Genomic DNA, 27,451 nt, shown 5'->3' with positions numbered 1-27,451 from the left:
TGTCCTCATGCAAAACAATTAAAGCAGAAACCATCCAAAACCTGACAAATTCAATGGACGAGAGAGTTCAGAAGCTCCTTTCGAACAAGGGGTCCTATGTGCAAATGTAACATCACCTAGAATAAAGTTTTGAGTTGAAAACTGTTTGATTTCAGTTTGTAATAACCTGCTAATGCTTATAATTTCAAAATTGACCATTTTTTTGTTCTTTATTAAAATGAAAAGGTTGAAAACTCTGCTGTGCATAATAATTTGGAACATGCAGTTTGAGTTTTTTATTTTTTTTTAAATATACTGTTATCATAGGCAGTTTGTACAAAAACCTTACAATTGTACTCTAATAGTTATTTGACTGGAAAATTACAATGACTGCAATTCATATAGGTAATTTGGGAAAATCTGAGAAAATATTATTTGCATAATAATTTGGAACACAGTGTATTCCAACGTAACTTGACTTTCCGTCCTCAGGTCCAGACGTTTTTACAAGGGGTGGCTCACCTGGCGCCGCCTTATCGCCCCCGGTGGATCCATGGGACCTTAATATGGTCCTGAGCGTCCTTCAACAGCCCCCATTTGAACCCATTCAGGATATCCCAGCCTCGCTTCTCTCCTGGAAGGTGGCTTTCCCGGTGGCTGTTACCTCTATTAGGAGGGTTGCAGAGCTCGCAGCCCTCTCTTGTCGGTCGCCTTTTCTGGTCTTCCATCAAGACAAGGTAGTGCTCAGGCCAGTGCCTTCCTTTTTGCCGAAAGTGGTCTCCTCTTTCCACATCAATGAGGACATTGTTTTGCCTTCCTTCTGCCCGGCCCCAGTGCACTCTCGGGAGAAATCCCTGCACAAACTGGATCTGGTCAGAGCTCTACGTGTGTACCTTTCTAGAACGGCTTCCATTCGGTTTTCGGACGCCCTGTTTGTCATCCCCGAGGGGCGTCGCAAGGGTCTTCCTGCTTCCAAGTCAACCATCGCCCGTTGGATACGTTCGACCACTTTGGAGGCATATCGCGTCTCGGACAAATCTCCCCCTCCGGGGGTAAGGGCTCGCTCCACCCGGGTGGTGGGGGCCTCTTGGGCTGTTTGCCATCAGGCTTCAGCTTCTCAGATCTGTAAGGCCGCAACATGGTCTTCACTCCACACCTTTTCAAGGTTTTACAAGGTCCACACTTATTCATCGACTGATGCCAGTCTTGGACGGAAGGTTCTGCAGGCAGCGGTTGCCCGCAGTCAGACCTAATCTGTGGCTACCTTTTTGTTCTCCCACCCTAGGGACTGCTTTTGGACGTCTCATGGTCCTGTGTCCCCCAATGAAGCGATAAAGAAAGAGGGATTTTTGGTACTCGCCGTAAAATCTCTTTCTTGGAGCCTTCATTGGGGGGGGACAGCACCCTCCCTGATTTTGGGCATAGGTACCGTTGGCCCTGTTGGGCATCTAATTTAGTTTTCACGGTTGTGCCCCTTTGGGCATTGCATAGTTAATTGTTTTAAGTTCCTCCTACTGCTTTAGCCACTAACTGGTCAGCTTGGTGCCTGTAGGCGGGTGTATACTGTGGAGGAGGAGCTATTTCTTTTTTTGCCTAGTGTCAACCTCCTAGCGACAACAGCATACACCCATGGTCCTGTGTTCCCCGATGAAGGCTCCAAGAAAGAGATTTTACGGTGAGTACCAAAAATCCCTCTTTTCAGTCGATTGAGATGTGCGAGGGCTTGTTCTTTGCAAGGCAAGCTGACATTTTTATTGATGCCAATTTAGGGTCCATTTAATATTTTGGTGGAAGTTTTTTTTTGTATTTTTTTAGGCTGGTCCGGCTTCCAAAAAAAAAAAAAAAAACTCTGGCATTTTGATTTTTTTTCTCTTTATGGTGTTTACCTTATTACGGTACAGATAAATTAATTTTATATTTCGATAGATTGGACTGTTACGGACGGAACTTATGACACCAAACAATGCTTATTTAGGGGAAAAAAGGAGTATGAACTGGGCACTGAAACACCATTGCAGCGTAGTGATAGGGGGAGAAAGTAGCAAAATAGGGTACTGAAGTATATTACCAAAAAAAAAATCATATTTGCAATGCCTGGAGGGTAATTTAACTAAAAAAAAAAGTTTAGTTACCTTTTAAGCATTTGTTCTAGAAAGCATGATAGTCATGTGAAAACTTTTTCAGGTAGGGTTTTACCTAATCATTGCTTTGAGCTGTTGTAATATAATGTTTAGACTGTTTGGCAAACTCTTTTATTGTATTATTATAGGTCAGAAAGGGGAGAGAGGATTTCCAGGAACAAAAGGTGATCAAGGAGATGTTGGCCCCCCTGGCCCACCAGGTAAGAAAATTCAGGGGAAAATTCAAATTCTATGAAACACTTGTTATGAGAGCATCAGTTAGTGGAAGTTTCTATTCAGAACTAGACACAAAATTGTGAAAGACCTAAAATAACTTGCCAGTAGTCAGAACTAGAAGGGGATTCACTGTATACTATTTTATTATGGAGTTCAGTGGGTAAGTGGCATGCAGTAAACGCCTAAGATTCCCCTCGTGGTTGGTGCAGACAGACTCCATTCAAACATTTCATTATGCTTATGAATGTCAGAGAAACTATATAAATGTATCTTTCCAAGTGTGTAGTTGCAGGAGCTCCTTGCCTGCGTGAGAATTTATATTTTGATAATCGTATGAGATTAAAGTCATGGGATGTTTAGCTCAAGTCTGTACCAGTTAAATCCTTAATGATTAGCAGATTTTTAATTAAAACGCCTTTTTTTCTATTTTAGGAAATTTCCCATATGATTTTAGAGATTTACAAACGCGGGTGAGTGATTTAGAGAAGGATAGAGCAATCAAATGTTAGTAGACATTATTTAAAGGTAATTTCTCTAAAGTAATACTCGTGAAACTGGTGGTTTTCACTGACTTTGCGCTGATATATATTGGAACCTTAAACCATACAGATGTAGCAATTGTTACCTTGACACTTAGCACATTGTGATATTTTGAATCCGCAACCATTCTCAATGGCTTGTACTGTGCTTCAAGCAAGTTAAAGGTGTAGTCTGATACTAAGTGAAATTATTGCTATATAGCTAAGTATTTAATTTAATAATCTAACCACTTTTCTAATGTGCTTCAATTAAAAATTCCCTTCCCTCTGTATTCTAACGTGGTCTGTTTTTATTCATCTTCCGATGATGATTTGAGTCTCCCAGCATGCGCTGGTGCTTCTCAAACAGATCATCATTGCAGGGCTGGGGCTGATATCACTCCCACGGCTTCCTTTTCCACCTTGAAATGAAGCATCATCAAGGGGCGGCGCTGCTGTCACTTACTACAGTGTCTGTCTCCGCTCTCCCCTGATAATGTCCTGTTTCAGTAGCAGTGATGCAGAAGTGACCACAGCTTCTCTTACACTGCCCGACATCTTCACATCTTCAGTCTCTGCCGCCTCGATCACTGAATTGAGACGTCATGAGGGGGCGGCGATAGAAGCAGTGTGAGTGACATAATCCAATAGTTAGACATATAGTATGAAATTCACTTAGTTTCGGACAACCCTTTTAAGCATTTTTTCTGGATCCTGATATACAACTCATTTATCAAGTTAAAAACGAATTACATTTTATTTCATAAATCACTAGTACAAGTGAAGATACCATATCTTATTAGAGAGAAATGCCTCTTTCTCCACTTACTAGTCACTTCTCTCCCCACTTGATCATTCTCTCTCACAAACTGCAGAAATCTGTCTACATTTCTAGTGATCACATAGAAAGAAACTGCTAAAAAATGCAGTATACAAATCATATAATGGCCCGAAATGGTTATTTCTTACGTATACACACACAGGGCAGCATATTCTGAGTTTACTGAACATTACTTTAAATACCTCATAGATCTACTAAACAGCTTAGGTGAGTGCAATTATGATGTGATAGGATATGAGCATAAATGTAAAGTTAAATTTGCATTTTGTTTTGTGCTTTATACCCCATACACTCAAATATAGTAGTAATTTTTGGCGATGATGTAGTCAATCTTATAGCCAAAAAAAATGTTGAAAAGATTTGTTCACTAGAAACTGTAGGCTTTATATGGCCTTCACTTTAATAAAATACATGTACAATACAAATTTGTCCATAGGTACAGTGGCATGTAAAAGTCAGGGGTGGCCAAAATTACTGTTGTTATGAACAGTTGAGCAAGTTGAAGATGAAATGATCTCTAAAAGGGCTAAAGTTAAAGATGACACATTTCCTTTGTATTTTAGTCAAAAAAAAAGATATATTTTCAATGTTTAGCAACTTTGTAATAAATTGCATCAGAAAAATCTGTGTCTTTCACTCTAAATTCACAGGTAAATTCTGTATTCAGTGAAGACAGATTTTCACACTGCTGAGATAGGAGATGACAGCTGGTGCTTTTAAAATCCTATGCAGGGTTAGGAGGTAGAGACAGGCATTCTGCTGCAAGTTCTTCTGAAACAACAGTTACAGTTCTCCATGGAACTTTATGAGCACCAACTGTCATCTATCTCAGTAGTGGAAAAAAAAATCTGTGTTCACTGAAGACAGACTTTACGTGTGAACTGAGAATTCTGAGAATGAATGTTCAGTCCAGGAGGAGAAAGAAGCCGATTTCTCTAATAAGATAAATTACAGAGCTTCTTACTTTCACATGTACTAATGATTTATGCAAAAATCAATAAAATTGTGGTTTCTTTTTAAATTATGTAAATGAAAAGAATTGACAAGATTTGGATCTAAGTACTATTGACCTTCCTGACGCTGGAATTTTTTTCTTAGGGAGAAAAAGGAGAGAAAGGAGAATCTGGAGGTGGACATGGCCAAGGAATTCCAGGTCCTCCAGGTAATCCTGGATATCCAGGTTTGCCGGTAAGTAGCTCATATAAAATACATCTTATTTACATAATCTTTATTTACATGACATATAAGGGTAGATATATATATTCATGTGCATTTTCAGGGGGGTAAAGGAGACAGTGTCCAAGGTCCTCCGGGTCCGCGTGGTCCACCAGGAGCTGCAGGCGTAGGATATGAAGGAAGGCAGGGATCACCTGGACCTCCAGGACCACCAGGACCTCCCGGACCCCAGTCATATCCTGGACCCAACAGACCAGGTTAGTGGATAGGTACATTTTTAAAAAGTAAGTTAGATTTACATATAGTTCACATTGCTAGCATTGATTGTACCCCAAATATATACAACGTGTCAGAGCCAAACACCACAGAACATGTAATTATGATTATTTGCCAAATAGATTTTTTTTTTTCATATTTTTAGCTTTAAGCATTCCAGGACCACCAGGACCTCCAGGGCCACCCGGACCACCAGGAGGTTCAGGAGGATATTCAACGGTAAGTAGTAAGCATAAGCCAAAAACACACGTATCGGGAAGAATTGACCTTACATATACAGTACAGACCAAAAGTTTGGACACACCTTCTCATTTAAAGATTTTTCTGTATTTTTATGACTATGAAAATTGTACATTCACACTGAAGGCATCAAAACTATGAATTAACACATGTGGAATTATATACTTAACAAAAAAGTGTGAAACAACTGAAAATATGTCTTATATTCTAAGTTCTTCAAAGTAGCCACCTTTTGCTTTGATGACTGCTTTGCACACTCTTGGCATTCTCTTGATGAGCTTCAAGAGGTAGTCACCGGAAATGGTCTTCCAACAATCTTGAAGGAGTTCCCAGAGATGCTTAGCACTTCTTGGCCCTTTTGCCTTCACTCTGCGGTCCAGCTCACCCCAAACCATCTCAATTGGGTTCAGGTCTGGTGACTGTGGAGGCCAGGTCATCTGGCATAGCACCCCATCACTCTCCTTCTTGGTCAAATAGCCCTTACACAGCCTGGAGGTGTGTTTGGGGTCATTGTCCTGTTGAAAAATAAATGATGGTCCAACTAAACGCAAACCAGATGGAATAGCATGCCGCTGCAAGATGCTGTGGTAGCCATGCTGGTTCAGTATGCCTTCAGTTTTGAATAAATCCCCAACAGTGTCACCAGCAAAGCACCCCCACACCATCACACCTCCTCCTCCATGCTTCACGGTGGGAACCAGGCATGTAGAGTCCATCCGTTCACCTTTTCTGCATCACACAAAGACACGGTGGTTGGAACCAAAGATCTCAAATTTGGACTCATCAGACCAAAGCACAGATTTCCACTGGTCTAATGTCCATTCCTTGTGTTCTTTAGCCCAAACAAGTCTCTTCTGCTTGTTGCCTGTCCTTAGCAGTGGTTTCCTAGCAGCTATTTTACCATGAAGGCCTGCTGCACAAAGTCTCCTCTTAACAGTTGTTGAAGAGATGTGTCTGCTGCTAGAACTCTGTGTGGCATTGACCTGGTCTCTAATCTGAGCTGCTGTTAACCTGCGATTTCTGAGGCTGGTGACTCGGATAAACTTATCCTCAGAAGCAGAGGTGACTCTTGGTCTTCCTTTCCTGGGGCGGTCCTCATGTGAGCCAGTTTCTTTGTAGCGCTTAATGGTTTTTGCAACTGCACTTGGGGACACTTTTAAAGTTTTCCCAATTTTTCTTACTGACTGACCTTCATTTCTTAAAGTAATGATGGCCACTCGTTTTTCTTTACTTAGCTGCTTTTTTCTTGCCATAATACAAATTCTAACAGTCTATTCAGTAGGACTATCAGCTGTGTATCCACCTGACTTCTGCACAGCACAACTGATGGTCCCAACCCCATTTATAAGGCAAGAAATCCCACTTATTAAACCTGACAGGGCACAAGTGTGAAGTGAAAACCATTTCCGGTGACTACCTCTTGAAGCTCATCAAGAGAATGCCAAGAGTGTGCAAAGCAGTCATCAAAGCAAAAGGTGGCTACTTTGAAGAACCTAGAATATAAGACATACTTTCAGTTGTTTCACACTTTTTTGTTAAGTATATAATTCCACATGTGTTAATTCATAGTTTTGATGCCTTCAGTGTGATTGTACAATTTTCATAGTCATGAAAATACAGAAAAATCTTTAAATGAGAAGGTGTGTCTAAACTTTTGGTCTGTACTGTATATGAAGAAAAACACTTGACACCTCTTCTCTAAAAGTTGAACTTGTATGATGTTTGACCTTACAAGGTGCAACTAAAATTGGATTTGTAGCTTGTTCTTCGTGAAATGTGAGACTTTTTTATGACCTAAGCCCAATGGTTGGTTCAGTTTTTTCCTTGCTAATCTCTGAGCAGAAGATCAGTATCTAATAATTGGTTTGTTTCTTGGTTTTCAGTTATTTCTGATTATGGTGGGTGTTGTTTCTTATTAAGTAATCTTCCAATTTTATTTATTAGGCTACAGTACTGCATACTTATCAGACTATGCTTCACTTGGGTCAGACTTTCCAAGAAGGGACCATTATACTGATACTGGAACAATCAGAATTGTATGTGCGAGTAAGGAATGGATTCCGAAAAATACTTGTAAGTTCTAGATTTTGTTGAAAAATTTTCCAAAATATAAATAAAACTGATTTTAATTAATATATTAAAACAAGAAAAAAAATCAGATAAACTTGACTTCACCACAGAGTAAAGGATAAAATAATTATTTCAACCCAGATAATGGTTACCCCAAAGAGAGGTTGTCTTACCATCATAAATAGTTAAAAATTGCAAAGTGCTTGTAAAAACAAGAAACTTTGCAATTCTACCTCTTATTCTAAACATTCTGTCCATTCTCAAGAAAATTGAGCTGGTTAATTCAGCTGTGTACTGCTCATTGCGTAGGTTATTGGTTACCTCTGTAGTCTATAATAGTTGGCTGGTTTCCTAGGCAAGGAGCCAAGCACTAACAAGCTCTTTGCTTTAGAACTTGCAAGTGCTGCCCTGAAGCTGACCGGATCACAGGATCTGGCTAGCTTTAGTCCCTCTTGTGCTCCTCTAATGCTGCTGAGGCAAAGGTGCCACTGTTAGCTGCACGGGTGAGCGCACAATTTGGACCAGCGTCTCAGCCATGCCACAGGTCCAAACTGTCAATCATAAGGCGTTCATCCGCCTGAGTAAACAAGGAGGCGGGGGAGTTCGCTCCTGAACTACTATGTTGAGACAGCCCCTTTAATATAATCAATATGCTTTGGAGCAAGGGCGTATATACTGGACTCTTGGCATCCTTTCCAATGATCAAATGTAACATTGATACTGGATAAAGAAGCACTCCTCCTCTCATCAACATTTTTATTCTCTTAATATATTGCAGTCATCATATTATATGGCACTGTGTACTTACAATTACTCATTTTGCCTTTCTACCCACTTAATTCTGCTCTTTTTCATTAGGTCTATGACATCACGTGATTAAAAACTGACTAGCTGAATCCTTCTAAGCTCTATGTAGAAACAGGAGGTCAATTTTACCTGTATGAGTCATGAGTGACTACAAAATTCAATGGCAAGGGGGAGGAGTGGAGGAAGCAGCTGGGTCAGGAGTTGGAAGGGAATGATGAATGCAGGGACAAGAAACTTCTTGTTTCTGCATAGAGAACAGAAAAGAGAAGAATTATTTGGGTAGAAAGGCAAAATGAGCAATTATATGTACACAGTGCTATATAATATGATCACTGAAATATATTAAGAGGATAAAAACTTTGATGGGAGGAGGAGGAGTGCTTCTTTAAAGAGAAAACTTTTGCCCATAACTACTCCCTGCGTTAGGCCTGATTGAAACAATTGACCTGCCATGCAGAAGGTGTGGTTCTAACATCCAGGAAAGATATAGGCTGGCACAGAGGGCAGTGATCCGGACACCACGCAACTCTGTTCTCTGCTTTCCACAATTCATATTTGTTTGAGGGGTCTCTTGACAAAAAGCTCAATCAGCTCTAATATGTGGGGAAACCTGGAAGGCGATGTATAACTTCCCTGCAGCGCCACCGCAGGGGAAATAAAGCATTACACAAGTTGCCTGTGTAATGCAAAACAGGGTAAGAGATTTACTTTGCACCCACTTTCCAGGATCCTGAACAGAAGACCCCCGCTTCTATTAATTTAATATTATATAATATGAGAAATTAAAATGTTTTTGTATTTTTTTTTTTACCTGCACAACCCATTTATCGGAGACTATGCTAATATTAATTTCATACAGCTTAGATTCCTTATTTTCACGTCCTTGAAACACCCAAAGGATTAGGTGTCTGAATTTGGAAACCTTTACTGACTATAAGTTTTGTTTTCACAGCTTGGAGAATATGCAACACTGAATGGCAATGGACAGGTAAATCCATTAAACCTTGAACTGTTTTTTTTTTTTTTTTTGGTTACACTTTTCACATATACAAATGAAACCTGAATTATAAAAATATAAACTTTTAACCCCCATACACAAATATTTTCTGAAAACAGTCACGTTGTCAAATGCCTCTTATTACTGTATACACCCAGGTATCTTCATGTAATTTTGTGTTAAACTGTAATTTTTCAATAAGAAATTGCATATTTATTATTTTTTTTATGTAATGTGTGCTCCTTGCAGATAATTTTCTACCCATCTCCTAAAAAAACAGGTCAAGTTGTGCAGTGTTTATACATACCACTTGGGTCTATGCCAATATAAGCTGGAAATGTAAATAAATTAACAGAGATTACACACACACTTAAAGCATTAAAGGGGTATTCCTATCTCCAAGATCATATACCAACATGTAGTAGGTGTAATAAATAATAATATTAGCAAATACTTCCATTTAGAAATGTAGTATAGTTCTTCTGATTCGCTATGTCGCTTGCCCCATGTGCAGGGTATTGCAGTAGCTTGGGTATCCATGGTTACGACCACTGGCATAATGACAGTTAGTTGCTAGTGGACGTAACCATGGATACCTACGCTACTGTAATGCCCTGCACATGGGGTAAGCGACATAGGTTATCAGAAAAACTATATGTCGCTTACCCCATGTGCAGGGCGTTACAGTAGCGTAGGTATCCATGGTTACATCCACTAGCAACAAACTGTCACTACGCCAGTGGTTGTAACCATGGATACCTAAGCTACTGCAATGCCCTGCACATGGGGTAAACGACATTGGCTATCAGAATAACTATGTTACATTTCTAATTGGAGGTATTTGCTAATATTATTATTACTACACTTACTACATATTGGGATAGGATCTTGGAGATGGGAATACCCCTTTAAATGTTAAATTACCGCCTAAACTCACATTCAAGCAGGGGCTTAGCACCATTATATGCATTTTTTTTGTCTGTAAAACATTTCTACAATAGGGTTTCAATAAAATTTTGGACCGTGTTCAGAATGCCCAATGAGTTCACAGTGAAATCCATTGGTGAGTTCCTCTGACGGCTCTGTTTTTTTTTTTAGCTCACATCTCTCCTGAATAATATGTTAAGCTGATGTATTACCATCTGAAAGTTGAACTTTAGTTTGGTCATACATCAGCATAGAGCATCGCTCAGGAGAATTAAGAGCTACATTCCCTCAGAGGAGCACACTGATATATTTCACTGTTAATTTATTTTGCAGCCAACACTTTTAATAAAATCCTATTGTACGAATGCTTTACAGACAAAAAACAATTAAGCATTTAAAGGTAACCTGATGTCAGCATGTTATACCCCTAAGTAATAACATGTGTATAACGGCCCTTTAATGATTATTACATCCACCTCTTTCTTGTAGTATTTTGTTTGAAAATTGTAGAAAAATCCAGGCTTGAAGTTTTAATCACAAGAGTAGGGGGCAGACACTGCACTTCCAGCTTTCCTGCCTTTCTTCCCATTTCCCAGCCCAGCACCGGTCTGTGACTGACAGTTCCCTCTTCTCTCAATGATCTGCCCTGCCCGAGATCGTGCGCAAGAGCCAATATAGCCTGGGGTTGTCTCATCATAGAGGGTGGCGAACGCGTAGTTAGCTCCTGATGATGTTGATCATCACCCAGACAGCTTTGGCGGTGCATGTGCAGAAGTCAATAAATAGCCCAATCGGGCTCAGTCCTCAAGGTCCTCAGAGATCTCCTCACTACTTTTTATGGAACGTTGCACAAAAGTTCCACTAAGACACGCTCAGGTTACAAGGCTACATTGTGGCTTAAGCCACAGTCTCGGTCTTGTTTGAAAGTCAAGAATTCTGCCTTTACAACAAGACCAAGTACGGAAGATTGGATGGAATTTTTCTTTTTGTGCCGTTGTATCACAATCTCTGTTACCAATTGCTAAATGGTTCCTCTTCTCTGCAGGGCAATGAAGTTGCTGTGGTACAACCACCAATTATTAATTATCCTTCTGACAACAAAAATTCAGGATATTATCAAGATATTACAGAAGATAATGTTCCTCAACCTCCCAAGAATCCTGAACCTCCACGGCCAGAATACCGTCCACCACAGCCACCACAGCCGCCACCTCAAGTCTTCCCCAGACCTGCAGAGCCAGACAGAAATACTCCTTCCATCCACACACACCAAGAATACCAGGCAGCAGTGAGTATAGCGATGATACACTGAGATATTTTCTCTTGTGCTCTTGGATGGAGTCTTCAATATTTTTTCTTCTTCCATTGCAGTTACATCTTCTGGCACTAAATGCCCCTCTAAGTGGCAGCATGCGTTCCATCCGCGGGGTTGACTTCCAGTGCTTTGAGCAAGCACGTAAAGCGGGACTTCAAGGGACCTTCCGCGCATTTCTATCATCACGGCTGCAGGACTTGTACAGCATAGTCCGAAAGGCTGACCGACTCACGGTGCCTATTGTTAATCTTAGGGTGAGTGTGGAGATCAAGTACCTGAACTATAATGGTAACATTTACTTGTTTACTATGTCAGTTATAGAATATTAATAGATATAATGTCCTACTCCATATCTGGCATACGAGACGGAAATGAAAACTTTCCTGTTCTTTCTGTCATCTTTTATCCTGGTTGGTCAAGCCTGGAAGCAATGCATATAGATAAACGCATTGGGCCCGATTCATTAAGACTAGGGTTTTGCATGCCAGTCGTTAGCACTAGAGGACAAGGCAACAGTTCACTAAGAGCACGTGCCACTTAGGTGCATCTTACAAGTGCTGTGTGCCACTGCCAGAAATGTTACTCCAATCAGAGACTGGAATACATTTCTGGAGCTATTTATGCCACTGGCCTCAATTTTGAAGAATTTGCCAGGCATGCTTCACCACGCCCCGTCCCGCTCCAGCTCTGCTGGCCAGAACTAAAGTAAAAAAAAAAAAGCCAAAAGTCACAACCTTTTTGCACAACTTCAAGTTCTACCAAAATGTTGCAACATTGAAATTCACTGTTGTCTATTTAGCAGCAGACTGATCATGTTTTAGGTTCTGCATTACAAATGTTATACTCAAAACTTTTTTTTTAGGATGAAAATTAGTTGTAAAGCTGGAATGAAAACTAGGTGCTCGACTCATGATTTGCTTTTTTTTTTAAAGGGGTTGTCCACTACTTTATATGATCCCCCAGAGCCCATATGTGTTTCTCTGCTGCCTTTTCTGCCTGTGAGTGGCGCTATCACTGGCCGCTAACAGGCATCACGTGACCCCCGGCTGCAGCCGGCTCTGACATCCGCTGACGTCACGACAAGTGCTGGCAGCAGCAGAGGGTACTCACTTCTGCGTTCCACAGGTGGCTGCTGGGCTGTGGGTGGGGTTACCCAGCACGTCACACCCGGCATGCACCGCACGCTCTGCCTCTCCCCATTCATTGGGAAAGCGCGCGGTAACCATACCCACAGCCCAGCATCCACCGCGGGGACCGCGTCACTGATGTCACGCCTCACTTGACGTGACATCAGTGACTGGTCACGTGATGCCTCTGAGCGGCCTGCGATAGGGCCGCTCAGAGGCAGAAAAGGCACCGCAAGGTATTTACAAAAACACTTCTGGGCCCCAGGGGGATACATTGGGGGGGTTCGTATGAAGTAATGGACAACATCTTTAAGTCCCTTTCCTGTTTGTTTTGTAGTATTTGTGGCCATTTTTGGAGGCAAATCCTTCCTAATGGCGCACACAGGCTCATGAATTTTGCACAAAATAAAAACTGCTCTTTAACCTTTTAATGCGCCTTATTAAAGCAGAAAAGTTGCATGTTCCGTTAAACTGCCGCACACAACGCTAACGTTTGCGCAAATATTTTTATTGTACACAAAATATCAATCCTGAATGGGGAGCACATTTGCACGAAAATGCTGCGACTTCTTATGAAGTCGCAATTGATCAATTGACATCAAACATCTGGAAAATAAAAAAACACAACCACAATGGCGAACACATGAAATAGACTTCAAAAAAAGACACTAATTAAAAGAAGAAATTGGCACAAATCAAAAATTGGCTGAAAACATTGAAAACTGAATGACAAAAAAAAAGGCAAACACAATAATGAATCAGGGTAACAGTGAGTTTTGTTTTTTTTCTTCTGGAGATTCGATTGAACATCACCTTTTTGTTTGTCGCAACATATGAAAGCCTTAACATGATCATGTTTGTACCAATATAGGAAAGTAACAATGCAATTAGTAACAAGTTAGTGTCTCTCATTCCCAGAAATTACAGTAAGTGCCAGTGTACAGTGGGCACTAGTGTTGGTGTAACGTACATAAACTTCTTCACTGTTGACTTTCATCAGTGAAATAACATGGACAAGGATGTAACTAATTACTGTTCTTCACAAGCTATCCGTCATCTTAGTTTTTGTATTGAAATCTGACATCAATTTACGTGCTGTGTGACTCTGTTCCAGGACGAGACACTGTTTGACAGCTGGGAATCACTATTTTCTGGTTCTGAGGGACAGATGAAGCCTGGGGCTCGAATCTATTCATTTGATGGACGGGATGTTACAACAGATTCTACTTGGTAGGTCAAGCTACATATTTGAATAGGAAACTATTTAGCAGAATTCATGCTATTAATTGTAGACAAATTAAATTTAAACTATCGTAGAATTTTACCGATAACGATATTTATACTATTTTGAATGACTAGAAATGTATTAAAACGAATATACATATGTGTCTAAAATATATGATGGGACCGACACTTTTTAGACAGTTGTCCACAATTATCCGAATTGTAACAGTCACCGCCGCTGATACAACTAATCCCTCCATAGACATTAAATACTACAGAATTTTGGCCGAATCAACTGACTGATAAATAGTGGGCTTCATACTGTAACCTGACAGCAAATATCAGGGTAGATAAGGATTAGCAAGATGGATTTTATCTGCCTGAGGATCCTTTTGATCTTGGACAAGTAAGTTGCTACCAGAGGGATCTGGCAGTGTCTTACTTTGCTCTCCACTTTGAAAGCACATGCACTCATATATATATGTCCTCTTTTCTAGTATGTATGTTCCCCTTCCTGGCCCCATCCTGGTATATATGTCCCTTATCCTACCTGGGCCCTGTACTGTTATATATTCCCTATTTTGCCGCTGTTCTTTAATGCATAGAAAAAAATAAACAATTATACTCCCCTCCCATCCGCTCCCCCGCTGTGTGGCGTCCTCTTCTGAAGCTGGCAGATGACTTCAATGTGCAAGCGACATGAGCGCATGATGTCACTGCCATGCTCCCCTCAGGCACGTGCATGCCAACGTCAGCTGCTGGCCTCTGATTGGCGTCAGCATGTATTGCCACCGCGCACAAACCCGACAGACGAGGACGCACTTGCAGTTGGAGTTTGTGCTTGCGTCGGTGGGTCCGGTCGCGACCTCTGCAACTGCGGTGGGGTACACCCCTGGTTATCAGAAAATAAACTTCTGTTTAAATCTGGGTTTTATAATATATATTTATTTTCTTTAAATTTTGTCTCTCAGGCCACAGAAGATGATCTGGCATGGGTCAGACGCTAAAGGTCGCCGCCTAACTGAGAACTACTGTGAGACCTGGCGCACAGATGAGAGTGTAGTTACCGGCCAAGCTTCATCTCTTTCAAGTGGGAAACTTCTAGAACAGCGCTCTCAGAGCTGCAACAAGAACTTTATTGTCCTGTGCATAGAAAACAGCTTCACGTCCACCGGCCAGAAATAGGAGCATATGTAACAGCCAAATTGGTGCCTATCCTGGCAGAGGCTGCACATGGATTTCCCAAGATTCCTTCTTGCATCCAGAGACCAAAGAGTCGAAAGCTGCTCTTCTCTGAACACTAATGTGCAGTGTTATGGTCCCATCCTTATGGGACCACATCACTTGGATACACTGGTTGAGCTATTCCATGCCTCAGCTCAACACACACACTTTTAGTTTTACATTGTGAAAGAGGCTGCAATTCCAAAAAAATTGAACCAACCGAGGTCATGAATTGAACCAACTGAGATCATATTGATTCTAGTTGTGCCAACTTCTACTGAAAGTCTTCCCCGGAGCAGAGGGTTGTTTGCAACCGGACTGTCCTAAGAGGAAGCTAGCCTAAGATAGCACAACAGTTGTGCGAAGGATGCAAAGTTTATGGGTGCCTCAAATCTTTGCATCATGGTTTGGAATAGTCTCTATTTTATTCTGTAATATTTAACCACTTTTAGTTACAGACACACACATATGTCTGCATTAATCTCTCGTGAATATCTGTTTCCTAGTTCTTTCTATGACAAATACCTGGTGACTACCACTATATTTATTAGACTACTCTTTTAAAAAAAAAAATTAGGACAACCTACATTTTTTAGGACTACGGTGCTTATTAAGCAGTTGTCAGCCTACAGAATCATTCCTGACTTTGGTCTTTAGGGTGGCAGATGCCCAGTGAACACTGTATTCCCCGGACTGAGGCTGCTCTATACGTGACCTGCTCAGCCTGAATAGGGCAAACTTTACTACTTGGGACCGTTGTCATTTTTAATCCAGGATGTGTTAGTCATATTTGTTTTATATCTAGTTATACACGTTTACTTGTTTGGATGAGACAAATGGAAGGATTAGCTATAGTCCATGCAACCCTGAATATTCCCAGTTGGGCTAGGTGTCTACACAATGAAGTTTAGGATGAGAGTGCAATAGAGGTAAAGCCACCGATTCAACATGGTATTATTTCACTATCTAAAAACTAGTTAGGAAAACTACTACAGCCCACAAGTCTTTGTAATGCTAGCTAGGAAATCCCCAAATATTCAACTTTTTTTCCCCCGTGTATGCCGGACTGCAGAGTCTATGATCAATGACGTGTCGAATTATCTTCCTACAATGTAGAAAACATGGCACTTTTGCCTGGTTTATGACCTGTAAAGTTGCTGCTGTCTGCTGGTTAATGTACGTGGAAACCTCGCGCAGCTGGGAATGGACTCAGGTGTGTGGTGCAGCTAAGTCACCAGTGAGTAAATGAAATCCTCATGTGTCTAAAATGGTGCTAAAAAGTCTTTATTTTTTTAAATGCTTTTAGAATATTTTAAGACCGGAAACAGATGGAAGTTGTCTACCGTAATCTTTGTATTTTAAAAAAAATAAAAATCAAACCTGTGGATATTCATTTCTATAAATACTTCCTAGGACTAAAATCTTGTGTGTGTTTTATTTGTAGTTTTGTTTGAAGGGAAGTATCTGAGAATGGTGGCCAAAACAAGGAAATGGGGACCCCAAAAGTGAACCCCTGGGATTTTCCCACATCATATGTCACGCACAGTGTGGGAAAGACTAAGTGCAACCCAAAGGGATGAGGGGAGGGTAGCCCAAACGCTAGGGAAAGGGGGAGTGGAGACCCCTAGGCACATCTAATATCACCCTACCTTTCCAACCGTCACTATATAGGTTCTGCACCTATCGCCGAACAGGAAACATAATCCCTGTATATCCCTAGAGCTAGGCCCTAGATAGGGAGGGGGGGTGAGCACTGGTCAGTCTCCTCTATAAACTAAAGACAACAAGGGTGACAAACAAAAGGGGGAAAACTTAGCCTAAGCAGACACCAGAGAGATAACGCCAAACATCCTCCAAGGGCACCAGAGAGGAAGCTAGACGACTGCTATTGGTCCAAGCCTTCACAAGGGAAAATGAGAATATCACCGGCGACTCCCTGAAGCAGACTGAGAGTTTATAAACACCCAGACCAGGGTGTGTCAGAGTAGGAGGGAGGTTGCCGCCGGGTCCAAAAGTCAGAAGGATTTAGAAGGCGTCTATAATGACAAATGCAGTGACCTTCTGCAGCCAGATCCAGAGCGACTGTCTGTTACATCTGACACACCGGTGACATCATACATCATTTGAGGACTTGGATATTTTTGTTATTTTAAAAATGGCTACATCTGTATTTGGACCAGAGACTCTATAGTCATAAACATATACAACAGGTGAAATAAGTATTGAACACGTCACCAATTTTCTAAGTAAATATATTTCTAAAGGAATCTAACTGGAATCTTCAGTAATTTAGAAATTCTTCTGTACCCAAGGCCATTAGTACCTTTTACAACAATAAGGTTGCAAAGCTCTTGAGACAGCTCACTGGTTTTACCCATCATGAGGTGTTTCTTGTGTGGCTCCTTGGTAATGAGACACCTTTTTTTTTATATGCTTTATCAGTTAAACCAGCTGATATTTTTTTTACTAAGTGGCAGGATTGTTTTCTAGTTACTGATAGATTTCAGCTGGTGTCATGACTTTCCATGGCTTTCTGCACCTCTTTTTCTTCATGTGTTTTTTCCTGTGTCAGTTCTCATTACTAACATAATTTATAGACATCTATTGTTTGAATTCTTTTGGCTGTGTGGATTGGATGGGTTGTTACAGACATCTGGTGAGAATTTCATGTCAATTTAGAAATATATTTACTTAGAAAACTGGTGACGTGTTCAATACTTATTTCACCTGCTATTTGTGATTAACATTTAGAAAATGATACAGAATTCCCCTTTTGCCCATGCTCCACTCTGCCTAGAGGAGTAGAGACTTTCTGTTGAACATGCACCCACTGTGCGCACACTCGCGCATGAGCTAAATGCTGCTGCTTGCAGAAGTGAGAGCATCAGAGAAGTGTTTTCAGCCATGGGTGGTGGTCTCAGGACTCAGACCCCAACTGATCTGCAGCACATTTAAGTATGTAAAACATATTAAAAAATATAACCTCTAGCATGTAAAAGGGAACCTGTCAGTTGATTCTTGCTACCCAAACCACAGGCAACATAAACAAGGCCCTGGCTGCGTGATTGCTGCTGGTATGTTTTACTCTGAAATGCACCAGTTTGAAAAGTCGAGAGAAGTGTGATGCAGGCCCTGGCTGGATGCTCCTCGCTCTGTTCCAGTTGACCTGTCAATCACCAGGAGTGGGAAGGAGAGAATCCAGCCAGGAATTGCATTGGACTGATCTCATGGTCCCTGACAGCCTTATAAGCGGTTTTCTCTGAAACGCCGGAACAATTCAGAGGGGAATAAACCTGACAACAATCGTCCCCATGGTTTGGAGAGCATGAATTGAGTGATAGGTTCCTTTTAAGAAGCTTTAAAAGATCAACAACCTTGGAAACATAATCTCATGAAGAGGCTGGTTCCTAAACTAAGAAACAGGAATTAATACACAAGATTAATATATCCACATACACTGAAACGTCAAACAGTGGAAAAATCACAGGTGTCCCATGAACAAGTGCTGACAAGTCTTAATAATGTGGAATATTATATGGTGCTGTGCCAGGTTCAATAGCACTTAACACAGAGTAGGGTTTTATCAAGCAGTAATCGACTTAAAGGGGTTCTCTTAAGAATCTGATAAAATGGCAACATATCCTAGTCACTTGTCAGGATCGATTGCAGCAGACTGAAGAAGCACAGCTCCTAAGACCTGCAACTGACAGAGGACCAGTATCATAAACGCACATACCCGAGTGAGCCATGGAAAAGGGCTATAACATGACAAGAAAAATCTTCTCAAGTGACTCCGTACAAAGGATTTATTTCTCTGGCTTCAGTACTCCATGAGCAGTCAGCCGAAGGGAAGATTTTTTTTTTTTCTTCGGCAGCTCACCAATACGTGTGATTGTGATTTGAAATGAGTGAATCTGAACTTAAAACTTCGTGCTTCGTACCAGTTAGTGTCCAGTGCTAAAAGCCGAACACGGATTTCTGCCGGAAGTCCGCTGCAATGTTCAGAGTTCCGGGGAAAGTCCGTTGCAGAGAGAGCGAATTTTCCAGCTCAAAAGTTTGGGTCCTAATTGTTTTCAATGGGCTTCGGTTTCTGGTCCAAGATCAGGAAATGTTCTGGTACCAGAACCGAACTTTGGAATAAAATTCAGGTAGGGTACCAGAACTCGAACTTCTACGGGTCTGCTCATCCCTAGTTGTGATACAGTTCCTCTGTCATTGAGACAGGTTTAGGGAGCTGTGTTTCTTCAGACGGCAGATTGTCCTGACAAATCACTAGGATGGGCTGCAGTTTGAATCCTTTTAAGCCCCCATATACATTGAATAACTATCGGCCAAGTGATTGTTCAGCTGACAACTCTCTCCCATATGTAGGAACACTCAGAGAACAGGAGAGTTGCTGCCAAACTCCTTTGGCAGCGTCTTATCTCTAGGGAAAACAAGATAGTCTGTTGAAACAGGTTGAATCCTTCTCTCCCATGACATCTTCTGTTAGGAAAGAAGGTCCCCACATGCATTTGATTGTCAGTTGATATTGGGGGGTTAAGGCTGACTTTTAGCCTCATATGTAAGTGGGGCTTTTTTCTCAAATTCTGACTATCCATTGAAACTTTAATGACGGATTGAGCCAATAAATATCATTGAAATTTACTTCCACCACTTCACATATTGGCAGTGCCCAACCTCTTTCTACTGTATATTCCTATGTCTAGTGGATTAACTTATTCTATGATCAGTCAGAAGCGGAGGAGCAGCAGCAGCTGATCATTACATCAGTGTTCTGCCTACACCAGCACAACCCCTATAGGTGAACACACTCTCTACTGGATTACTGGACGTCTTAGTTTACTCTAGCAATTGCTGAAAAAAAAAATCTGATTTTTTGCCAATCTTCTAACGTGCACAGACATAAAACCAATTAAAATCTCAATTTCTTGCCAACTAAATAATCTGCAGACTGACAGCAGGTAATACAAATATTGAGCAACATTATTTGACGAAACAGCCCTGAAACTGTTACCTTAAGCTGTGCAATAACATTTGTTAGAGGTCAATGAATTTGTTTTAAAAAATAATCTAATAAACAGCCATTAATCCAACCTATCGAACCACATACATTTTTTTAAATTTTTTTTAGAACCTTCCATTGTCTATGACTTGGTCTGTTGGTATGTATATCCTCCCATCCTTCTCATACTTAGATGAATATACACCGGTAGAGTATGGAATATGATCTGGTATATGTGGGAAGAAAAAGGTCACAAACATTTTACAGTAGAGCATAGACCAACAACTTCACTGCGCTACAAAATGAAAAAAGAAAAAAAAAACATCTAATATCTAAAGCCTAAAATCACTACTGATAGAAATTGTGGAATCTGCAGAGAACAAAACATTAATCATCACCAAAATTTAAACTATAGGCAGATCTGAATTGCATCACTGCAACATACAATGCTGCTCACCATTATTGACACCCCTTATTTTTTTTAATAGACTGTACAATATCTTCAGAAATAAATGGAAATGTACCAAAGTTATATCCTCGGGATTTTTTAATTAGTGGTCCAAATTAATACAACAATAAAACATTGCATTTCAACTTCCATGTTGCAATTTCAAAGAAGAAACAGAATAAACAGCATGTGCAGCAATAAAGGCACCCCTAATTAATACTTGGTTGCACACCCTTTGCTATTGCTGACAGCCTCCAAATGTTTCTTGTATTATTATTATTATTATTTATTATTATTATAGCACCATTTATTCCATGGCGCTTTACATGTGATAGGGATATACATAGCAAAAACATTTACATAATCTTAACAAAAAAAGTCAGAGACTGGTACAGGAGGAGAGAGGACCCTGCCCGCGAGGGCTCACAGCCTACAAGGGATGGGTGAGGATACAATAGGTGGGGATAGTGGAGGTCATGCAGTAATGTGGTGGGGCGGTGGTTACTGCAGGGTTGTAGGCTTGTCGGAAGAGGTAGGTCTTCAGGTTTCTTTTGAAGGCTTCCACGGTAGGCGAGAGTCTGATGTGTAGGGGTAGAGAGTTCCAGAGTAGGGGGGATGCGCGGGAGAAATCTTGTATGCCATTGTGGGAAGAGGAGATAAGAGGGGAGTAGAGAAGGAGATCTTGTGAGGATCGGAGGTTGCACGCAGGTAAGTACCGGGAGACTAGATCACAGATGAATGGAGGAGACAGGTTGTGGATGGCTTTGTATGCCATGGTTAAGGTTTTGAACTTGAGTCTCTGGACAATGGGGAGCCAGTGAAGGGATTGACAGAGGGGAGAGGCCGGGGAATAGCGGGGGGACAGGTGGATTAGTCGAGCAGCAGAGTTTAGGATAGATTGGAAGGGCGCAAGAGTGTTAGAAGGGAGGCCACAGAGCAGGAGGTTGCAGTAGTCAAGGCAGGAGATGATGAGGGCATGCACTAGTGTTTTTGCAGAGTCTTTGCTGAGGAATGCATGGATCCGGGAGATATTTTTGAGTTGGAGTCGGCAGGAAGTGGAAAGGTCTTGGATATGTGGTTTAAAGGAGAGATCAGAGTCCAGGGTTACCCCAAGGCAGCGAGCTCGTGGGACTGGGTAGAGTGAACAGCCATTGACGTTAATGGATAGGTCAGATGGGGGATATGAATGAGAGGGTGGAAAGATGACGAACTCTGTTTTATCCATGTTAAGTTTTAGAAATCTGGCAGAGAAGAATGATGAGATGGCGGACAGACATTGTGGGATTTTGGTTAGTAGGGAGGAGATATGGGGTCCAGAGAGGTAGATCTGTGTGTCATCAGCATAGAGATCATACTGAAAGCCATGAGACTCTATGAGCTGCCCCAGGCCAAAGGTGTAGATGGAGGAGAGCAGAGGTCCTAGAACTGAACCTTGGGGGACACCAACAGATAGGGGGCGAGATGAGGAGGTGGTGCATGAGTGGGAGACGCTGAATGTCCTGTCTGTTAGGTATGAGGAGATCCAAGATAGGGCCAAGTCTGTGATGCCAGAGATGAGAGAATCTGTAGTAAGAGGGAATGGTCGACTGTGTCAAAGGCAGATGACAGGTCCAGAAGGAGGAGGATGGAGTAGTGTCGCTTGGATTTGGCGGTTAGTAGGTCGTTGGTGACTTTGGTCAGGGCAGTTTCAGTCGAGTGATGCGAACAGGAGGAGAAGTGGAAGGACAGTTCAAGGTGGACATGTTGTTCTAGTAGTTTGAGGCATAGGGGAGAAGTGATATGGGGCGGTAGCTAGTCTGAGAGGTTGGGTCAAGGGAGGGCTTTTTGAGTATGGGTGTGATTGAGGCATGTTTGAAACATGAGAAGAAGACACCGGTTGTTAGTGACAGGTTGAAGAGGTGGGTTAGGGTTGGGATGAAGACTGGTAAGGTTAGGGATGAGGTGGGATGGAATTGGGTCAAGTTCTCAGGTGGTGAGGTGTGATTTGGAGAGTAAAGAGGAGACTAGACCTTCTGTAATGGTGGAGAAGTGAGGTTTGGAGGAGGAAGGTTGAGTAGATATGAAGAGGGGTTGTGAGGACTTTAGGAAAAAGCTTTGTCTGATGGTGTCAATCTTCTGCTTGAAGAATGAGGCAAATTCTTCGGCTGAGATGAGAAGAGGGAGGAGGCGCTGGGGGACGAAGGAGAGAATTTAAAGTGTTAAATAGCTGTTTAGGGTTGTGGAACAGGGAAGATGAGAGATGAGAAGTATGTTCATTTTGCTGCAGTGAGTGTGGACTTGAAAATAGTGAGGGATTGTTTGAATGCGATCAAGTGCTCGATGGAGTGAGATCTTTTCCATCTCCGCTCCGCAACCCTGGAGGCCCATCGCAGTTCTTTAGTAAGGTTGGTGTGCCAGGGTTGCCTGTTGATTGTGCGAGCTTCGGTATGTGTGAGAGGGGCGATCGAGTTGAGAGCTGCAGCTATGGTGGTGTTATATAAAGCGGCAGCAACATCTGCATTGTGTAAGGAATTTATGTCTGTAGAGGGAGGAGGGATTCAGAGTGAGTGTAGGTCAAGGTGTTTGAGGTTCCGGCGAGCGTGTGTAAGTTTGTGGAATGGGGATTGTGGACCTGGAGAGGAGAGGGTAGAGAATGTGAGGAGGTTATGGTTAGAGAGAGGGAGAGGTGAGTTAGAGAGGTTAGATAGGGAACAGAGGCAGGTGAAGATGAGGTCCAGTACGTGTCCATCTTTATGGGTAGCTGCAGAAGACTATTGAGCAAGGTCGAAGGAGGAAGTGAGGGATAGGAACTTAGAGACAGACGAGTGGGAAGTGTCAATGGGGATGTTGAAGTCACCCATTATGATAGTGGGGATGTCAGCGGAAAGGAAGTGAAGCAGCCAGGTGGTGAAGTGGTCTAAGAAAGTGGTGGCTAGCCATGGGGGTCGGTAAATGATGGCCAGTTGGAGGTCACAGGGGGAATAGATGCGCACACAGTGCACCTCAAAAGAGGGGAGTGTAACGGAAGGTGGCAGTGGGATTTGGGTGAAAGCGCAGGTATCTGACAGGAGAAAACCTACACCTGCACCATGTTTGCCATTGGGGCGGGGGGTGTGGGAAAGGTGGAATCCGCCTTACGAAAGTGCAGCTGGGGAGGCTGTGTCAGAGGGGGTGAGCCAGGTTTCGGTGATGGCGAGGAAGGAAAGTTGGTTAGTAATGAAACGGTTGTGGATGTAGGAAAGTTTGTTGCAGACGCAGCGAGCGTTCCATAGAGCTCCTGTTAGTGCAACTGAAGAAGTGGGGATTAGTTGGATGGGTATGAGGTTAGAAGGGTTGCGACAGTTTGTGGAAGGTCTTGGATAGGAGGTAGAAGTAACTGTGGGGATATGGCGAGGAGGACCAAGATTTGGAGAGATATCTCCAGCAGTGAGGAGGAGCAGAGAAAGAGTTAGCAGGTGGGAGCAGGAGAGAGCATGAGGTGGCTGTCTGTGTTTGGAGATCCAGGATTGAATGTTGAGGAATAATTCTGAGGAGGTGAGATGAATGGGGAGGATGGAGGGAGAGATGAAGAGTTCCTTACTAGGTGTAGGGATTTGAGGGGTTACTAGAAAGTGGAGGACTATAGAGGAAAAAGTGAGAGCTAACAGAAACATAGTTAGTAGAGAGTAAGTGGTCAAAGTGTTGGTTACCTGACTCCCGCCCTGACTAACGGCCTCTGAAATAACTGCCACTTATCTCCGAAGCCACTTTGCACAAGAAGACGCGTGCACAACCCAGCACGCGTGCACCCCTTAAGGAGCTTCTAAATATATAAGGCACACTAAACCATCAGGTGAGGGGCATTGTGGGAGCAGCTTGTGGCTAAATTAGCAGTTGCTCACCTCACCAGATGGCTGGGTGATCAAAGACAGAGCTAGGACTCTGCAGGCTCTGCAGTTTAGCACCTCAGATAAAATCTACAGTGGGGAAAGGACAGACATATGCGAGTATTGAATGGAATGGAACAGATAAAGCAGAAATATCAAGCGGAGAATTGTACCAGTAAGTTCTTGTAGCCATCTATAAACTTCTTGCACTTCTCAGCTGAAATTTTCTCCCACTCTTCCTTTGCAGTTTGTTCAAGCTCTTGAATGTTTGCAGGGTTCTTTTTCCCAAAGGCAGATTTCAGCTCACCCCATTTTCAGTTTTTGGCAATGCATTCAATACGAAAAACACACAAAGAATTGACATGCTGCACATTTAAATGCACATGAAATCCTGAAAGTAAAAATACTGATCATGTGCACAGCTCTTCAGAAGTCTCATAGAAATTGCTGGCAAGAGGTTTCCCTTGCGATTTTGGTGCCAATTCTAAACGGGAAAAAAAGCATCAAAAACGCACGGTGTGCACACAGCCTAAAATCTCTTAATTTTCTGATTTCATGATTTCTGTTATAAGGTCAAGGCGTCCAGTACCAGACGCAGAAAAGAAACCCCACAGCATTATGGATCCTCCACCATGCTTAACTGTTGGTAAGGTGTTCTTTTCTTTATAAATTTCATTGTGCTGTCTGTAAACAAACTGTTGCTTTGTACTGCCAAAAAGCTCTATTTTTGTTTCATCTGTCTACAGAACATTTTCCCAGAAAGATTGTGGTTTGTAACAGTACTCTTTGGCAAAGATCAATCGTTCCTTTATATATATGTCTTTTCTTCAGCAATGGTTTCTTCCTTGGCCTTCGCCCACAAAGCTCTACATGGTTTAGTGTGCGGTGTATGGTACTTGTTGAAACCATGACCCCAGACTGAATCAGGTTGGCCTTCAGGTCTTTGAATGTTTGACGTGGTGTATTTTCCACCATTTGCACCAACCTTCGAAGACATCTCTTGTCAATTTTCCTCTTTCCCCCACGTCCAGGGAGGTTCTCGACGGTTCCATGCTCAACAACGTCTTGACGTTGCACACTCTTGAAACTGGGATACCAAGGTCTTTGGAGATGGCCTTATACCCTTTGGAAGTCTTGCATTTGCTAATGATAGCAGTTCTGATGTCCTCAGACAGCTCCTTTGTTTTCGCCATTGTGACAAAGGAAGAGAGCCTACCATGTGGCTTTTCAAAACACTGACGTCATAATTGGCTAATTGATATCACATGAGCACTGACAATTAATCACAGGAGAATCTCTTTTGTGATTTACTACAGGCGAGTCAAAATGTGTTTCCATACTAAATTAATGTAAAAAGTGCCAATACCAGTGACACAGTAAGCTTTAGGTTTTTCTATTTTCCCTCCCATTGTTTTTGGTTTTAAATTATTGTTTATCATTTGCTCTTTTGTATTTAACATGAGTGCTCTATACAAAAAAAACTGTCTCACTTGATTCATTTTTTTCAGGAGATACTCCACATTATGTACTTAAACTTCGTGGGTGCCAATAACGATGAGCAGGACTGTATAATGTATGGCGCATATGTCCCTGTATGCACTCTCTCGTGAATGCCTGAGCATCGAATGCACCAATACATAAAGTCCCAGATTCTGATCTGGGGAGAATGAGAGCCAATTAATGGTATCCTTTGTCATGCAAAAATTTCCTACACATTCTTGCCAAGAGGCCAGGCATTATCCTGCACCAGGAGGAAGATAGGACCCACTGCACCAGTGTAAGGTCTGACAATAGCCCTGAGAGTTTCATCCTGTTATCAAGTTAGGGTGTTGACCCCCGCAGCCAGGTAGGTCAACTAATTATCCCTATATGAATGGGGCTGATCTGATTATACCTGGCTGCACATTTATCTGCTGCTATCAAGTTAGGGTGCTGACCTCTGCAGCCAGATGGGGATATCCATGAGGGATACACTAGGGCAAGTTTTTGAATCTATCTACCCTGGATGAAAAAGGCAAGATTTCCATGGTGTTTTGCCATTTTATCTATAAAGTTGTGGAATTATGTGTCTGATACGTTTGGTTTGGACAATAAGAACTATACTTGTTGGGACGAGCTAATGAGTGGTATATGGAACGTTAGCATTAGATGAATCCTGTATGAATTTTTCTATGTCTTGAAAATATCTGGAATTGGGTCCCCTTGAGTGGAATATAGTATTGATAGGCCTCGGTCCCCTGTTTGGCGTTTGCCAGCTATTGAAGCTTGTTTACTTGGGTCTGTTTCTTGTGTTAATTTAATGTGTCCTAGTTAGGGACTAACAGGGTCACTAGGGACAGCCGACGGGAGAGCGGGAGCGCCATACTGCGTTCAAGAAGATGCCAACCCCCGCTGCCAGGAAGGGTGAACCCGTTTGGCTATCTTGACCTGATAGTGCCCAATTATATTCCGTAACTATCATTGGGGAATCCAACTTTGCTTTTACGTATCAACACGTGTATATATTATTTATTCACTGTTTTTTACTATTTGGCTATTTAAAAATATTTTTAAAATTATCTAAATGTTATTTTTTAATGGGTATTCTATTTGATAAGCCGTGTTTATTTAACCCGTAAATAAAGTGAGCCTGCTTTCATTTGCACCAACGCAGGTGACCGTGATTCACAATTGCTTAAGTTGAATGGATTATGGGTTAGGGCTCATTCAGACATCCCTCTTCTGCATACGAGTGCTATCTGTGCTTTTCACTTAAGGCAATTGTACCTATAATAGCGAATGGTGCGGTTCACATGCTCGTGATTTGTCACGGATCGAGCAGTCTGTGCAAAATCATGGAGACGTCCAATATTGATCAGAGTGTCGAATCAAAATCAGCAATGCAAATCTATGGGTCAGTGAAAAAAAAAAATCGGGACAGTGGTCCAATTTTCACGAAATGTTAGGCAGGAGAAGGTGGAGAAACTTTTTTTTTTTTTTTTTTTTGCTTTTGCATATATGAGAAAAACTGATGAACCTTGGTCAGTTTTTCCCATACATGAAAACAAAAGACATGTGGATGAGCCCTTATGTTGT

The 27,451-nt window shown here is 41.9% G+C and overlaps 1 protein-coding gene across 3 annotated transcripts in view; it reads left to right on the top strand.

The window, feature by feature from the left end:
• COL18A1 (collagen type XVIII alpha 1 chain) overlaps positions 1 to 16,481 on the top strand; it is a 220,250-nt gene extending 203,769 nt beyond the window's left edge. For all 3 annotated transcript variants that reach the window (XM_073646775.1, XM_073646773.1, XM_073646774.1), the window contains 11 exons: positions 2,249 to 2,320; positions 2,769 to 2,806; positions 4,794 to 4,883; positions 4,975 to 5,128; positions 5,293 to 5,366; positions 7,332 to 7,460; positions 9,217 to 9,252; positions 11,234 to 11,476; positions 11,560 to 11,757; positions 13,745 to 13,860; positions 14,826 to 16,481. In XM_073646775.1, coding sequence (XP_073502876.1) covers positions 2,249 to 2,320; positions 2,769 to 2,806; positions 4,794 to 4,883; positions 4,975 to 5,128; positions 5,293 to 5,366; positions 7,332 to 7,460; positions 9,217 to 9,252; positions 11,234 to 11,476; positions 11,560 to 11,757; positions 13,745 to 13,860; positions 14,826 to 15,039 — 1,364 coding nt within the window. In that variant the 3' untranslated portion in view covers positions 15,040 to 16,481. The remainder of the gene's footprint in view (positions 1 to 2,248; positions 2,321 to 2,768; positions 2,807 to 4,793; positions 4,884 to 4,974; positions 5,129 to 5,292; positions 5,367 to 7,331; positions 7,461 to 9,216; positions 9,253 to 11,233; positions 11,477 to 11,559; positions 11,758 to 13,744; positions 13,861 to 14,825) is intronic.
• Positions 16,482 to 27,451: the final 10,970 nt, after the last annotated feature.

This window comes from Phyllobates terribilis, unplaced genomic scaffold (assembly GCF_046119375.1).
Source record: "Phyllobates terribilis strain yellow unplaced genomic scaffold, ASM4611937v1 Scaffold_9__5_contigs__length_417890890, whole genome shotgun sequence".
Taxonomy (NCBI): Eukaryota; Metazoa; Chordata; class Amphibia; order Anura; family Dendrobatidae; genus Phyllobates; species Phyllobates terribilis.
The sequence above is the reverse complement of the archived record's forward strand: the minus strand, read 5'-3'. Positions and strand labels throughout refer to the sequence as shown.